At 45.8% G+C, this 12,989-nt stretch overlaps 1 protein-coding gene across 1 annotated transcript in view; it reads right to left on the bottom strand.

The window, feature by feature from the left end:
* prex2 (phosphatidylinositol-3,4,5-trisphosphate-dependent Rac exchange factor 2) overlaps positions 1-12,989 on the bottom strand; it is a 220,312-nt gene that overhangs the window by 53,042 nt on the left and 154,281 nt on the right. Inside the window, 1 exon segment of the mRNA XM_070435678.1 lies at positions 7,741-7,869. Coding sequence (XP_070291779.1) covers positions 7,741-7,869 — 129 coding nt within the window.

The raw sequence follows: 12,989 nt of genomic DNA, 5'->3' as shown, positions 1-12,989 counted from the left end.
ATCCTGTCTGGTTGCGGCTCTGCAGATCCTGTCTGGTTGGCGGCTCTGGCAGATCCTGTCTGGTTGGCGGCTCTGGCAGATCCTGTCTGGTTGGCGGCTCTGGCAGATCCTGTCTGATTGGCGGCTCTGGCAGATCCTGTCTGACGAATGGCTCTAGCGGCTCCTGACTGACTATCGGCTCTGACGGCTCGGGACAGACGGATGGCTCAGACGGCGCTGGGAGACGGATGGCTCAGATGGCGATGGGAGAACGGGTGGCTCAGATGGCGCTGGGGAGACGGATGCTCAGATGGCGTGGGGAGACGGATGGCTCAGATGGCGCTGGGAGAACGGATGGCTCAAGATGCGCTGGGAGACGGATGGCTCTGGCCGATAAGGCGCACTGTAGACCTGGTGCGTGGTGCCAGAACTGGAGCACCGGGCTAAGGACACGCACCTTCATGCTAGTGCGGGGAGCAGGACAGGGCACACTGGACTCTCAAAGCGTACTATTTGCCTGGTGCGTGGTACCGGCACTGGTTGCACCGGGCTGAGGGCACGCACATCAGGACGAGTACGGGGAGAAGGAACAGTGTGTACAGGGCTCTGGAGACGCACAGGTGGCTTAGTGCGTGGTGCCGGAACTGGAGGCACTGGGCTGGAGACACGCACCATAGGAAGAGTGCGTGGAGGAGGAACAGGGCTCTGGAAACGCACTGGAAGCCTGGTGCATGGTGTAGGCACTGTTGGTACTAGGCTGGGGCGGGGAGGTGGCGCCGGAAATACCGGACCGTGCAGGCGTACTGGCTCCCTTGAGCATTGAGCCTGCCCAACCTTACCTGGCTGAACCACTCCCCGTCGCCCGACCAGTGCGGGGAGGTGGAATAACCCGCACCGGCTATGTAGGCGAACCGGGGACACCATGCGTAAGGCTGGTGCCATGAATGCCGGCCCGAGAAGACGCACTGGAGACCAGACGCGTTGAGCCGGCCTCATGACACCTGGCTCAATGCCCAATCTAGCCCTACCAGTGCGGGAGGTGGAATAACCCGCACCGGGCCTAATGCACACGTACAGGAGACACCGTGCGCTCTACTGCGTAACACGGTGTCTGCCCGTACTCCCGCTCTCCACGGTAAGCCTGGGAAGTGGGCGCAGGTCTCCTACCTGCCCTCGGCCCACTACCTCTTAGCCCCCCCCAATACATTTTTGGGGTTTCTTCTCGGGCTTCCAGCCACGTCTCCTTGCTGCCTCCTCATACCAACGCTCTTGGGCTCTCGCTGCCTCCATCTCCTCACGAGCGCGGCGATATTCCCCAATATGCGCCCAGTGTCCTTTTCCCTCCAATACTTCCTCCCATGTCCACTGCTCGAACTCACGCTGCTTGGTTCTGGATTGGTGGGTGATTCTGTAACGGTTCTCCTCTTCCTCTTCATCCGAAGAGGAGGAGCATGGATTGAACCAAGACGCAGCGTGATACTTAGACATGATATTTATTTAGACACGACAAAACAACGAAGACAAAAAACGAACTATACTTGAATTAACTAACAAAATAACAAAACGAATGTAGACAAACCTGGACGTAAGAACTTACATGTAACACGAAGAACGCACGAACAGGGAAATGACTACATAAAAACCGAACACATAGACAGACACTAACACAGGAGACAACCACCCACAACTAACAATGTGACAACACCTACCTTAATATGATTCTCAATCAGAGGAGATGAAAACCACCTGCCTCTAATTGAGAACCATATTAGGTACCCATTAACCAACATAGAAACAGAAAACATAGACTGCCCACCCAAACTCACGTCCTGACCAACTAACACATACAAAAACTAACAGAAAACAGGTCAGGAACGTGACAATAATAAGTTGCATGGATTCACTCTGTGTGCAATAATAGTGTTTAACATTATTTTTGAATGACTACCGCATATCTGTACCCCACACATACAATTATCAGTAAGGTCCCTCAGTCGAGCAGTGATTTTCAAACACAGATTCAAACAGAAAGACCAGGGAGGCTTTCCAATGCCTCACAAATAATAACACCTATTTGTAGATGGGTACAAAAACAAAAAAAACAGACATTAAATATCCCTTTGAGCATGGTGAAGTTATTGATTACACTTTGGATGGTGTATCAATACACCCAGTCACTACAAAGACACAGGCATCCTTCCTAACTCAGTTGCCGGAGAGGAAGGAAACCACTCAGGGGTTTTCAACATGAGGCCAATGGTGTCTTTAAAACAGTTACAAAGTTTAATGTCTGTGATAGGAGAAAAGTGAGGATGGATCAACAACATTGTAGTTACTCCACAATACTAAACCTAATTGACAGAGTGAAAAACTTTTTACAGAATAAAAATATTCTCAAACATGCATCCTGTTTGCATTAAGACAGTAAAGTAATACTGCAAAAAATGTGGCAAAGCAATTCACTTTCTTTTATTTATTTATTATTATTTTTATTTTTTTCCCTTTTCTCCCCAATTTTCGTGGTATCCAATCACTAGTAATTACTATCTTGTCTCATCGCTACAACTCCCGTACGGGCTCGGGAGAGACGAAGGTCGAAAGTCATGCGTCCTCCGAAGCAACCCAACCAAGCCGCACTGCTTCTTAACACAGCGCGCCCCCAACCCGGAAGCCGCACCAATGTGTCGGAGGATACACCGTGCACCCGCCCCCCTTGGTTAACGCGCACTGCGCCCGGCCCGCCACAGGAGTCGCCGGAGCGCGATGAGACAAGGATATCCCTACCGGCCAAACCCTGCCAAAAGTGATTCTAACATGTATTGACTCAGGGGTGTGAATACTTTTGTAAATGAGATATTTTTGTATTTCATTTTCAATAAATTTACTAAAATTTCTAAAAACATGTTTTCACTTCGTCATTTTGGGGTATTGTGTGTGGGTGAGAAAGAAAACTATATTTAATCCATTTTGAATTCAGGCTGTAACACAGGGGTGGGGGACATCCGGCCTCCAGGCCGTATACGGCCTACGAGACCGTTTGATCAGGCCTCCGAGCCAATTCATAAATAAAAATAAAAAAATAAAAAAATCTCTAGACATAATTTTTCCACGAAAATAAAAAAAAATACAAAATTGGAGCATCATTACATCTCGAAACATGCTAAACTGAATGAGTTGCAAGGACAACTTCGTGTGGATAAAGTCCTTGCTCTTCAGCTGGGTTTGGGTGTCCAACAAGCCGCCTTTACGAAACCTCGTTTAGATGGGGGAAATGTTATGCAAGCAAGTTCTGTGGTGAGCGAGCTTATCGCAAAGAAACTGAAGCCTCATTCGGAAGGAGAATTTGTACAAGAGTGTCTCCTTGCCACTGCAGAGTTGCTAGCACCAGACAAAGTTAAATTGCTCCAAAGTGTCAGTTTGTCTTGAAGAATCGTCACGGAGCGGATAACTGACATGGCACAAGATATTGAAAATACATTGAAGGATTCTGAAAAAAACCTTTCTCTTTGGCATGTGATGAAATGACTGACGTAACAAATACTGCCCAATTTGCCATTTTTGTGCATGGGATTACTGCTGAGTTTGACACAAGGCAGGAATTGCTGTCTTTGGAAGCCACGCATGGCACCACCAGAGGTGAGGACTTGTTTGAGAGACTTGTCTCGGCTATGAGCAAATTTGAGCTACGGTTTAAAAAATGAAGTGGCTCGAAAAAGGGGTTAACAACATTAGTGAAAAAAGAAATGAGTCTCAGTCTTGATCCAACTGATTTAATATGCAACTGCAGCATATATCAAGAAAGTCTGTGTGCACCGTCCCCGAAGCCGAACAACATCATGGCAACTGTACTGTCGACCATCAATTTCATCAAAAGCAAAGGGCTGAATAACCGCAAGTTTAAGGAGCTACTGAGTGATCTTGAATCGGAGTATGGTGATCTGGTTTACCACTGTGAGGTGCGATGGTTGAGCCAGGAAAACATGCTCGCGCGGTTTTACGGACTGAAGGATGAAGTAAAACAATTAATGGAGATGAGAGAAACATGTCGCGGAACTGAGTGATGACAAGTGGATGTGTGATTTGGCCTTCATGGTGGACATAACCAAGTGTCTGTCTGACTTGAACGTCAAGCTCCAAGGGCCGAACCAGCTTCTCGGCGATCTGCTGTCAAACGTGAAATCGTTTGAAGCAAAATTAAACCGATGGAATGTCCAACTAAAAAGGGGTAACACAGTGCATTTTCCTACTCTGCAAGGACAAGAGCCTGAGTGGGAGTGTGGAAAGCTCACGAAGGCCTTTTGTAAGTGGTTTAAGGATGTGAAAAGTAAACAACTGGAGTTGAACATATTTGCAACCTCGTTTAACGTTGAACCAGCGGATGTGTTCCGGAGATGGCCTACAACACGAAGTCCATTGAGCTGCAAAGCAATAGCGAGCTCAAGCCAGGTACAACAACCTCCCTCCTCCTTGGGTTCTACAAAATGTACGTTAGTGCTGAGCATTTTTCCTGTTCTGAGGAGACGTGCACTGAAATTGTGTCTGTGTCGCGGCGAACCTACTGCTGTGAGCAGTTCTTTTCCAAACTGACCTTGCAAGACACTCGATCGCCGCTCAGACTGATGACACAAACCAGGAAAACCACTGGAGTAGTGTCATCTTCACTGCCAGCTGATATCAAAGCCTCGTCAAAGATAAGCAGTTTCAGCCATCGCATTAGAGTGAGTTTGAACAAGTAGTCATAATAACAACAACATTATTACAATACTAATATTTATTTAAATAGGAGCTAGCACTTTCTAAATACTCAAGGACACAAACATCATAAGTCATATTTAAACTATAAAATCAATGTCAGTGATTAGAGTCACATTAAAACATGAATAAAGCAGAAAATAGCAAATTATAATAATAAGGCCCGCAAATTCATTATAAATATCCAAATGGCCCTTGATGGCAAAAAGGTTCCCCACCTTACTGTAACACAACAAAATGTGGAATAAGTCGAGGGTATGAATACTTACTGAAGGCACTGTATTTGGGATGCTAAGGACTAACCAGGGAGAGGCTTCTGCTCTATAACATCAGTTTAAGTGGTTTCATCTCAAAACTGTACGAACTTTTATATTGGTGCATCTGGTTGGTTGTGTAAATGGTGTTCCGAGTTTTGTTGTAGCTGTGTGGTGGTTCCCGAGTTTTGTTGCATCTGGTGTGGTGTTCCCAAGTTTTGTTGTATCTGGTGTGGTGTTCCGAGTTGTTGTTCTGTGTGTTGGCCTGTTTGCCGAGTGTTGTTGTTTGTTCTGGTGTGGTGTTCCCAAGTTTTGTTGCATTGTGTTCGTGGTGTTCCGAGTTTTGTTTGCATCCGGTGTGGTGTTCCCGAGGTTTTTGTGTTCCCTGTATCCGTGTGTGGTGTTCCGAGTTTTTGTTGTATCCGGTGTGGTGTTTCTCCCGAGTTCTTGTTTATCTGTTCCGGATGTAGGTGTCCCGAGTTTTGTTGACATCGGTGTGGTGGGTTCCACAGGTTTTGTTGTATCTGTGTGGTGGCCCGGTTTTGTGCATCTGGGCCTGTCTGGGTGTTTCCGAGTTTTGTTGTTGTGATCTGGTGTGGGTTCCGAGGTTTTGTTGTACTCTGGCTGTGGTGTTCCGAGTTTTGTTGCATCTGGTTGTGGTGTTCCCGATTTTTGTTGTATCTGGTGTGGTGTTCCCGAGTTTTGTTGTTATTATCGGTGTGGTGTTCGAGTTTGTTGTATCTGGTGCTCCGGTGTTCCAGATTTTGTTGTATCTGGTGTGGTGTTCGCCGAGTTTTGTTGTTCATCTGGTGTCGGTGTTCCCGAGTTTTGTTGTATCTGGTGTGCGTGTCCGAGTTTTGGTTGTATCTGGGTGTGTTTTCCATTTGTTTGCATCTTGGTAGTGGTGTTCCCGAGTTTTGGCTGCAATTGTGTATTCTAGGCTATGTGCATCAGTTGTTTCCGAGTGAGTTGTGGTGTAGTTTTCGTTTGCATCTGGTTTGTGATGGGTTCCGAGTTTTGGTTGCATCTGGTGTGGTGTTTCCGGAGTTTTTGTTGTATCTGGTGTTGGTGTTCCCGAGTTTTGTTGCATCTGGTGTGGTGTTCCCGAGTTTTTTGTATCGTGGTGTGGGTGTTCCGAGTTTGTTGCATCTGGTGTGGTGTTCCCGAGTTTTGTTGCATCTGGTGTGGTGTTCCGATGTTTGTTGTATCTGGTGTGGTGTTTCCAAGTGATTGTTGCATCGGTGTGGTGTTCCCGAGTTTTGTTGTATCTGGGTGTGGTGTTCCCGAGTTTTTGTTTATCTGTGGTGATTTGTCCCAGTTTTGTTGCATCTGTGGTTGATGTTCCCAAGTTTTGTTGTATCTGGTTGAGTGTTCCGAGTTGTTTGTGTCATCTGGTGTGGTGTCCCGAGTTTTGTTGCATCTGGGGTGTTGAAGTTTTCGCCGATTTTTGTTGTATCTGGTGTGGTGTTTCCAAGTTTTGTTGCATTCTGGTGTGATGTTCCCGAGTTTTTTGCATCTGGTGTGGTGTTCCCGAGTTTGTTTTTGGTTGTTTGTATCTGTGGTGTGATGTTCCCGAGTTTTGTTGCATCTGGTGTGGTGTTGCGGAGTTTTGTTGTATCGGGGTGTGATGTTCCGAGTTTTGTTGCTATCTGGTGTGGTGTTCCCGAGTTTTGTTGTATCTGGTGTGGTGTTCCCGAGTTTTGGTGTAATCTGGTGTGATTTCCCGAGTTGTGTGTTGTACTGTGTACGGTGTCCCGAGTTTTGTTGTATCTGCGGATGTGGTGTTCCCGAGTTTTGTTGCATCTTGGTGTGGTGTTCCCGAGTTTTGTTGCATCTGTGTGGTGTTCCCGAGTCTTTGTTGTATCTGGTGGTGGTGTTCCCGAGTTTTGTTGTGCATCTGGTTTGGTTTCCGAGTATTGTTGCATCTGTGTGGGGTTTCCGAAGTAATTTGGTGTGGCATCTGGTTTGTGGTGTGTTCGAGTTTTGTTGCATCTGTTTGGTGTTCCCGAGTTTTGTTGTATCTGGTGTGGTGTTCCCGAGTTTGTTGTAGTTTCTGGTGTGGTGTTCCCGAGTTTTGTTGCATCTGGTGTGGGTGTTCCCGAGTTTTGTTGTATCTGGGTGATGTTCCCGAGTTTGTTGTATCTGGTGTGGTGTTCCCGAGTTTTGTTGTATCTGGTGTGACGTTCCGAGTTTTGTTGTATGGTGTGGTGTTCCCGAGTTTTGTTGTATCTGGTGTGGTGTTCCCAAGTGGTTGTTGCAATCTGTGCTGGTGTTCCCAGTTGTTTGTATCTGGTGTGGTGTTCCGATTTTGTAGGTATACTCTGGGGTTGATGATGTTCCCAAGTTTTGTTGCATCTGGTGTGATGTTCCAAGTTTGTTGTATCTGGTTGGTGTTCCCGAGTATTTGGTGCATCTGGTGTGGTGTTCCCGAGTTTTGTTGTATCTGGTGTGATGTTCCCGAGTTTTGTTGCATCTGGTGTGGTGTTCCCGAGTTTTGTTGTATCTGGTGTGGTGTTCCCAAGTTTTGTTGCATCTGGTGTGGTGTTCCCAAGTTTTGTTGTAATTGGTGTGCATGCACCATATTCAGCACTAACCTTCCAACTTGGCTAATGTGTGGATGAAGGCCTTTGTGTCCAATGTTCTGTGTGTACTGTATGGTGCACTGCCTCAAGTTTGTACCTCTGTGGACTTTTACTGCAGATGGAGACAAACTCATTACAGAGGCTTTTTCAAGGTCTCAGCGTGTGCATCTTACCTTCTACGAACTTGGCGATGGTGTGTGTGAGGGCCTGTACGCTGCTGGGGAGGTTCCATGGGTCCTGCTTGATGTGGACACGGAGCTTCTTGGTACAGTTAACCCGAGGATCCATCTCCTGCTGGAACTCTGACAGACACAACAAAACAACATGTTATAATCAGAGAACGAAAGCGTACCCAAACATGCTTCAGCCCAGCTTGATCCAATAGGGAATCAGGTTCTTGACTGAGGGACTTGATCATCCAAAAACACCTTCCTTAACCCAGGACACCTTTATTCAGAGCCTTGTTGAAGTGTCCTTAAGTAAGGAATTCTTATTTGGATGATGTTCTGGTTATATTGCAGATCTCCTGGACATAGAGAGGAGTAGCCAAACAGCTAAATCAGTATCCTGAATCATTTAGAAGAAAGACGTGTGGGATCGAGGAATGAAAGGAGACGAAATATGTTTTTTAGACAAGTTACTTTGCTGTCCAAAATCATAGCCTGTTGCCTCGAAGGCATCGGTTTGTTGCCACAAAACTGAAGGCCTTATTGTGATCCACCTACTAAACAAAAAACAGGTATATTCTTAACCAGCCTCAGGCCACCACACAGAAGTAACTAGTCAAGTTATTATTTGGCACACACTGCCCACATCCCCCCTTCATCCCTCGTGTGACTAAGGTAGACACAACATGAGGGGCTTTATCGTCCTTCAAAGCCTGGGACACACAGGGAGATGGAGAGGAATGGAGGATACGGAGCCGATCATCTCCTGCATTATTCATCGGAGAGAAGAGAGGGGTGAAGGGATGAGAGTGGCGGAGGAGAGGAAAGAATTCCAGACATACCTCATCATTTTACTCCTCTATCTGAAGGTGAGAACCAAAGCCCACACACACACTCCCAAATGTCCCTCACATTCGCTCTCTCTCCCCTCTGTCTCGCCCTCTCACCCCCAATACCTCTCTCTCCCTTCCGTCTCCATTCCTTCAGCCCAGACACTGTGGACGTATGTCTGAGTGCCAGACAGATATGATTGGATGTCTGCTAATGAATGTCTCATTAAGACTGCTGTCTTTGTTTGGTCCTATCCGTGCCTCACACACAGACAGTCTTTATTAGGATAGGGAGGGAGAGAGAGAGAGCGAGAGAGCGAGAGAGCGAGAGAGCGAGAGAGGGGGAGCAGCAGATCAATCTAGGATGTAAACACTGAGAGACACACACACACAGAGGGGTTAGATATAGTGTATATTTTGGAGAGAGATGGTAGGTTGAATCTGTGATAACAGGATGGTGGTGAACTAGAGGCTTGTAGGGCATTTAGGGATTTGGTCTACCTTGTGTGTGTAGTGTGTGGGGCTGTGGGTGTGTTTGGTGTGTGCGTTTGTGTTTCTTTTCTCTAGGAAGGAGGAATGCTCTGCCATCTACTTTATTATCAACACACACACTACACCAGCGATACGCTTCATCGGATCAACATAACGCACGCACACACACACTCCTCCTAGATCAAATGCATCTGTGCTCACATGGGGTGAGAGACACAGATCAGAGGAGAGAAATGAAACATGTAAAATGTGCAAAGTGTTTGGAGGGTTCTGATATTTAAAACACACATAGGGGACCTAACACCCCCCCCAACCCTCACACAAACCAAAAATACCTCACCAGAAAACCCCCCCCCCCCCCCCCCACACACACACACACACACACCCCGAGTCTAATAAAATATCCTCAAAGACACACAAAGACAACCAACTTTTTAGGAGAGTGTAGGAGATGGGTATAAGCTACAGATCAGGGCCAGATGTATCCAGCGTCTCAGAGAAGGAGTGCTGATTTAGGATTGGTTATGCCTTTTCGATCACAATGAATAACATTATATGTAAGGGGGGGACTTGATCCTAGATCAGCAATCCTACTCTGAAATGCTTGATACATACAGTTGAAGTCGGAAGATTACATACACTTAGGTTGGAATCATTAAAACTCATTTTTAAACCACTCCACACATTTCTTGTTAACAAACTATAGTTTTGGCAATTCGGTTAGGACATCCACTCTGTGCATGACATGTAATTTTTCCAACATTTGTTTACAGGCAGATTATTTCCCTTATAATTCACTGTGTCACAATTCCAGTGGGGTCAGGAGTTTACATACACTAAGTGTATAAGGTAGTTGTTGTGGAATTGTTAGGTTAGATTACTCGTTGGTTATTACTGCATTGTCGGAACTAGAAGCACAAGCATTTCGCTACACTCGCATTAACATCTGCTAACCATGTGTATGTGAGAAATAAAATTTGATTTGATTTGACTGTGCCTTTAAAACAGCTTGGAAAATTCCAGAAAATGTCATGGTTTTAGAAGCTTCTGACAGGCTAACTGACATCATTTGAGTCAATTGGAGGTGTACCTGTGGATGTACTTCAAGGCCTACCTTCAAACTCAGTGCCTCTTTGCTTGACATCATGGGAAAATCAAAAGAAATCAGCCAAGACCTCCACAAGTCTGGTTCATCCTTGGGAGCAATATCCAAACGCCTGAAGGTACCACGTTCATCTGTACAAACAATAGTACGCAAGTATAAACACCATGGGACCCCGCAGCCGTCATTCCGCTCAGGAAGGAGATGCGTTCTGTCTCCTAGAGATGAACGTACTTTGGTGCGAAAAGTGTGAAACAATCCCAGAACAACAGCAAAGGACATTGTGAAGATGCTGGAGTAAACAGGTACAAAAGTATCTATATCCACAGTAAAAGAAGTCCTATATAGACATAACCTGAAAGGCCGCTCAGCAAGGAAGAAGCCACTGCTCCAAAACCGCCATAAAAAAGCCAGACTACGGTTTGCAACTGCACATGGGGACAAAGATCGTACTTTTTGGAGAAATGTCCTCTGGTCTGATGAAACAAAAATAGAAATGTTTGGCCATAATGACCATCGTTATGTTTGGATGAAAAAGGGGGACACTTGCAAGCCGAAGAACACCATCCCAACCATGAAGCACGGGGGTGGAAGCATCATGTTGTGGGGGTGCTTTGCTGCAGGAGGGACTGGTGCACTTCACAAAATAGATGGCATCATGAGGCAGGAAAATTATGCGGATATATTGAAGCAACATCTCAAGACATCAGTCAGGAAGTAAAAGCTTGGTCGCAAATGTGTCTTCCAAATGGACAATGACCCCAAGCATACTTCAAAAGTTGTGTCAAAATGGCTTAAGGACAACAAAGTCAAGGTATTGGAGTGGCCATCACAAAGCCCTGACCTCAATCCCATAGAACATTTGTGTGCAGAACTGAAAAAGCGTGTGTGAGGAAGGAAACCTACAAACCTGACTCAGTTACACCAGCTCTGTCAGGAGGAATGGGCCAAAATTCACCCAACTTATTGTGGGAAGCTTGTGGAAGGCTACCCGAAACGTTTGACCCAAGTTAAACAATTTAAAGGCAATGCTACAAAATACTAATTGAGTGTATGTAAACTTCTGACCCATTTGGAATGTGACGAAAGAAATTAAACCTGAAATAAATCATTCTCTACTATTTCACATTCTTAAAATAAAGTGGTGATCCTAACTGACCTAAGACAGGGAATTTCTACTAGGATTTAATATCAGGAATTGTGAAAAACTGAGTTTAAATGTATTTGGCTAAGGTGTATGTAAACTTCCGACTTCAACTGTATAGCCCCAGGCCACCACACAGGTTGGGGCTGTGCCAGACTGATTCAATTCAGTTCATTATTCACTACAGTCATTATCTGTGTCCCACACGGCACCCAATTCCCTTTACAAATGCCCTACTCTGATTACATTTCTAGTCAAAAGTAGTGCACTACATAGGGAATAGCCTGCCATTTGGGACGTAGCCTTTGAAACCCACAAAACCTAACCTTTAGAAACCTTGGCCATGACATTTATACAGAAACAAGAGATGTTCCTCCTTTTCATGAAAACAACTGTACACCATCTGATCTCCAGAATGTCCCGACTCAGCAATGGAGATTCATGATTTATAGCCAGAACATGGAAACGATAACGGTTTATTGTCACTCCAGGAAACTGATAGGGTTAAATATAGCAACTTTTCTTCCAGCTGCATTTCCTGTCCAGATTAAATTTGTATCTGAGAGTAAAGTTCTTCGGAGAGAACAGAAAACCTTCCTACACAATGAGATAAAACAAAACAATTGATAGAAGCTGAATGTTTCAGGCCAAGAAAAGTTCTGCCTCCCAAATGGCACCTGATTCCCTATATAGAGCCCTGTTCAGAAGTAGTTCATTATATAGGGAATAGGGTGCGCTTTGGGACCCACACACACAAGGTAAAGCCAAAACAAGCAGAAACTGAGCCCCAAAAACTTTAGTTAACAGTATATTGTTATGATGCGATCTGACAACTGTGGCTATTATATACGTACAGTAGGTCTGTATGGTGTCATCTTCACTGTTGGGTGATATGCAGTACTGTACTAAATATGGGGCGGAATTGCAATAAATAGCAGACCAGTGGCACAGTTCCAGATATAAGGTGTTGCTCAGAGAGAAGGGAAGGGTACAGATGGATATGAGAGGAACAGAGAGAAGGGAAGGATGGAGGGAGGGAGAGAGAGTGCGAAAGAGGAGGGCACAGAGGGCTTGGAATAGGAGAGATGAACAGAGGGGTGGAGGGGATGCATGCAAGCCTGTGCACGCACGCACGCACACGCACACACACACACACGCACACACACACACACACACACACACACACACACACACACACACACACACAGGAAGTAGCAGCCCTGTGAGGGAGGCTGCAGTGTTTTCTGAGCAGGTCCTGTTTCCTCTCAAACTCTTTCTTTCTTTAGAGAGAAGGAGCGATGGAGGGAGGGAGGGAGGGATGGATGCTGGGTCTGGAGTCTCTCCAATGTTATCTTACTTCTCCAAGCTCTACTGTGCACCCGAGCAAGCCCTAATAAGCACAGCTACACCCCAGCTAAAAACACTACAAAAACACTACAAAACCGTACAAAAACAGCCCTTACAGGAAAAGGGAGGAGAAAAAAATCTATATACCACCATGCCAGAGAAAGGGATGCATGTGGAGAGGGAGGGGATGGAATGGAGGTATGGAATGGAGGGAGGAGAAGAAAGGATGGAGTTTTTCCTCCCATTGAAAGGCAAACATCCCCAGAGTGTTCTTTTTTGCTTCTGGATTTCTTCCGTCGACCAAACCCATCTTGTTACAGTAGGCTAGAGTTGGGCCTGT

The sequence above is a fragment of the Salvelinus sp. IW2-2015 genome, linkage group LG27 (assembly GCF_002910315.2).
Source record: "Salvelinus sp. IW2-2015 linkage group LG27, ASM291031v2, whole genome shotgun sequence".
Taxonomy (NCBI): Eukaryota; Metazoa; Chordata; class Actinopteri; order Salmoniformes; family Salmonidae; genus Salvelinus; species Salvelinus sp. IW2-2015.
Note: the sequence above shows the minus strand (reverse complement) of the source record. Positions and strands in the feature narration are given on the sequence as shown.